Below are 4,045 nucleotides of genomic sequence, written 5' to 3' on the forward strand. Positions count from 1 at the left end.
GGCACTGGCGAAGATGAGATTGTACAGTCTGCCTATCATATCACGGTAGCAGAAGCAGAGGCTTTTGAAGAAGATGACCATGATCATTCTGAGGATGAAGTAAATGAAGCTCCTCCATAACTTGAAGACGGGGGGCAAGCTACTGTCGACGAGCTTAAAGAGCTCAATTTGGGAACTGAGGAAGATCCAAGACCTGTCTTCGTGAGTGCTTCACTGAGTCCCGAAGAAGAAAAGAAATACTATGATATGCTGCTTGAATATAAAGACGTCTTTGCATGGACGTACAAAGAAATGCCTGGTCTTGACCCAAAGGTAGCGGTTCATCATCTCGCAGTTAAACCTGAGGCTCGACCGATAAAGCAAACACAACGACGCTTTCGGACAGAACTCCTTCCTCAAATTGAAGCTGAAGTTGATAAGTTGATTGCTGCAGGTTTCATTAGAGAGGTTCAATATCCTAAGTGGATTGCAAACATTGTTCCTGTCAAGAAGAAGAACGGACAACTCCGTGTATGCGTGAACTTCCGCGACTTAAATGACGCGTGTCCGAAAGATGACTTCCCTTTGCCCATCATTGAACTCATGGTGGATGCAACAACAGGGCATGAAGCTTTTTCCTTCATGGATGGGTCATCTGGCTACAATCAAATCAGGATGACCTTAGAAGATGAAGAGCTTACTGCGTTCCGTACTCCCAAAGGCATTTATTGCTACAAAGTCATGCCATTCGGGTTGAAAAATGCTGGTGCAACATATCAACGTGCTATGCAGAAAATCTTCGGAGACATGCTTCACAAGTACGTGGAATGTTATGTCGACGATTTAGTGGTCAAGTCAAAAAGGAAGACGGATCACTTCCAAGACCTAAGAAGGGTGTTTGATAGACTACGCAAGTACCAGCTCAAGATGAACCCCCTCAAATGTGCTTTTGGAGTTAGTTCAGGCAAGTTTCTTGGATTCATTGTGAAACATCGTGGCATTGAAGTGGACCAGTCAAAGATTAAGGCCATTCAAGACATGCCTGAGCCAAGAAATCTGCGCGAGTTAAAAAGTCTCCAAGGTCGGCTTGCCTTTATTAGACGGTTTATATCAAACCTCGCAGGTCGGTGTCAGCCATTTAGTCGACTTCTGAAGAAGGATGTGCCTTTTGTATAGGATGAAGCTTGCCATAACGCCTTTGAAAGCATAAAGAAGTACTTGGCAAACCCTCCAGTGTTAGGTGCACCCATCCTTGGGAAGCCACTTATCCTCTACATTGCTGCTCAAGAGCGATCACTCGGGGCACTTCTAGCTCAAGAAAATGAAGCAAAGAAGGAGAGGGCGTTGTATTACTTGAGTCGAACTCTCACAGGACCGGAACTAAACTATCCGCCGAGAGAGAAAATCTGTCTCGCGCTTGTCTTCGCCATCCAAAAGTTAAGACATTACATGCAAGCTTACACAGTGCATCTAGTGGCGCGAGCTGACCCAGTCAAGTTCATTATGTCACAACCCGTCTTGACAGGGCGAATGGCAAAATGGGCACTACTCCTCAATCAGTATGAGATCATCTACATACTGGCCAAAGCAGTTAAAGGACAAGCATTGGCTGACTTCCTAGCGGATCATCCTATTCCTGCAGATTGGGAGATTTCAGATGAGTTGCCAGATGAAGAAGTCTTTAATACAGAGGTCCTCCCTGCTTGGCAAATGTTCTTCGATGGGTCTTCACGAGCAGATGGGGCAGGAGCTGGTGTGGTCTTCATTTCTCCGCAAAGGCAGATATTGCCTTATGCCTTTACTCTTGGTGAGTTATGTTCCACTAATGTTGCTGAGTACCAAGCGCTAATTATGGGACTACAAACCGCAAATGAAATGAAAATCTCAAATCTAGAGGTGTATGGAGACTCGAAGTTGGTAGTTGATCAATTACTAACTCTCTATGAAGTGAAGAAAGAGGATTTAGTTCCTTATTTTCAGCTCGCCACACAACTCTTAAAGGGTTTTGATGCTGTCACATTAACGCACGTGCCAAGAAAAGAAAATCAAACAGCAGATGCTTTGGCCAACTTAGCAGCAACTTTGGCATTGTCAGAGGATGAAATCATACACCTTCCAATCTGCCAACGATGGGTCGTACCAACAATCTCTGAGCTTTGGCATGAATACTCCAATGTTGTCTCTGTTTACGTGATTGATGTGGATGACTGGAGGTACCCATTGATTGATTACCTTGAGCGACATAAGTTGTCAGATGACCCAAAGCAACGCTCGGACATAAGACGACGAGTATCACGCTTCTTCTACTATAAGGAGACTCTTTATCGACGATCATTCGATGGATTGCTTCTTAGATGTCTGGGGAAAGAGGAAGCTGCTAAGGCTATGGAGGAAGCTCATTTAGGAGTATGCGGAGCTCACCAGTCAGGTCCTAAGCTCCATTTTCAAGTAAAGAGGATGGGTTACTATTGGCCCAGTATGGTTAAAGATTGCATGGAGTATGCACAAAGGTGTCAAGCTTGCCAGTTTCATGCAAACTTCATCCATCAACCACCAGAGCCGTTGCATCCAACGATTTCTTCCTACCCCTTCGATGTGTGGGGACTTGATGCTGTTGGGCCCATAACTCCGAAATCCTCCGCCAGTCACTCATACATTCTAACGGCTACGGATTCCTTTTCAAAGTGGGCAGAGGCAGTACCGCTTAAAGAAATAAAGAAAGAAAATGTTGTAGACTTCATCAAAGGGAATATCATTTAACGATATGGTGTTCCTCGCTGCATCATCACAGACAATGCCAAGTACTTTTCCAATAGTGCCATGGAGAAACTCTGTGAGAAATATCGCTTCAAGTTACACTTTTCTTCTATGTACAACGCCCCGGCAAATGGGTTGGCTGAAGCATTCAACAAGACATTGTGTAACATTTTGAAGAAAGTTGTCAGCAAAACAAAAAGGGATTGGCATGAAAGAATGGGCGAGGCGCTCTGGGCCTATAGAACGACATATCGAACTCCCACGAAAGCTACACCTTACTCCCTTGTATATGGTGTTGAAGCCGTCTTACCCTTGGAGAAACAGATTCCATCTCTGAGGATTGCTTTGCAAGAAGGACTGACTGATGAAGAGAACGTCAAGTTACGCCTTCAGGAGTTGGAAGCCTTAGATGAAAAGAGACTTGACGCGCAACAGCACTTGGAATGCTATCAAGCTCGAATGTCACGAGCTTTCAACAAAGGGGCTCGACCCAGATCCTTTCAAGTTGGTGATCTAGTGCTTCCCATGCGCAGACCTATCATTATGACACACAAGACTGGTCCAAAGTTTCAGTCAAAGTGGGATGGACCTTATGTAGTCCGCGAAGTCTACACCAATGGAGCCTACAAAATTGTGGATGAAGATGGCCTGAGGATTGGCCCCATAAATGGAAAGTTCTTGAAGAGGTACTATGCTTGAAATGCATAAGAAGACTCTCCTAGCCAGCACGAGCCTAAACTGCACATAGCACACACACCAAAAAAAAAAAAACAAAAAAAAAAAAAAAAATCAATTTCACTTCATCCATAAACCCTTGAACTACGTGATGACTTGATTCCTTCATTGGAAGGATACGTAGGCAGCTTGGGAATAACAATCTCAAGTTCAGTCAAATCAAATTAAAATAAAGGGTTTGTTTACTATTCATGAAGTAAATAAGTAGAAAAGTGCTTATTTTTATAATAAGTTATGACTGTCAAAGTTTGACTTATTACAAGTGATAAAGGAATATGAACGAAAAAATCATCAAAAGTTACAAATGGAGAACAGCTCTTCACACCCAAGTCAAACCCTTGAAGCTATTGCGGTGGTTCTCAAAAGTATCTCGCAATGATTTTGTCGTCTCAAGCTCTGCAGTGGTCACCTCGGGGGTCTCTTGGATTTCAGTTTTTTCTTTTTCTAGGTCGACAAGCTTCTTCTCCTGTAGTAGAAGTCTCTCGTCTAGTAAAGTCACTGTTTGCTCCAATTTTCACTGCTCCTCCTTTAATTTCTCCATAGACTTGAGTACAGATTGACGATGGTCAGAGTC

At 43.7% G+C, this 4,045-nt stretch overlaps 1 protein-coding gene across 1 annotated transcript; it reads left to right on the forward strand.

The window, feature by feature from the left end:
• Window positions 1–291: 291 nt before the first annotated feature.
• On the forward strand, window positions 292–2,739 carry LOC112178258. Its single transcript, XM_024316431.1, has 2 exons — window positions 292–1,102; window positions 1,214–2,739. Exons 1-2 carry the CDS (start codon window positions 292–294, stop codon window positions 2,737–2,739), a joined length of 2,337 nt encoding a protein of 778 aa, XP_024172199.1.
• Window positions 2,740–4,045: the final 1,306 nt, after the last annotated feature.

Source organism: Rosa chinensis, chromosome 7 (assembly GCF_002994745.2).
Source record: "Rosa chinensis cultivar Old Blush chromosome 7, RchiOBHm-V2, whole genome shotgun sequence".
Lineage (NCBI taxonomy): Eukaryota > Viridiplantae > Streptophyta > Magnoliopsida > Rosales > Rosaceae > Rosa > Rosa chinensis.

What these genes read in the sequence shown, in the direction of transcription:
- LOC112178258 (XM_024316431.1), top strand. Translation starts at nt 292, where the DNA reads ATGCCTGGTCTTGACCCAAAGGTAGCGGTTCATCATCTCGCAGTTAAA. An exon ending in GTTTATATCAAACCTCGCAG is followed by an intron (nt 1,103 to 1,213) that starts GTCGGTGTCAGC and finishes CAAACCCTCCAG; the next exon opens with TGTTAGGTGCACCCATCCTT.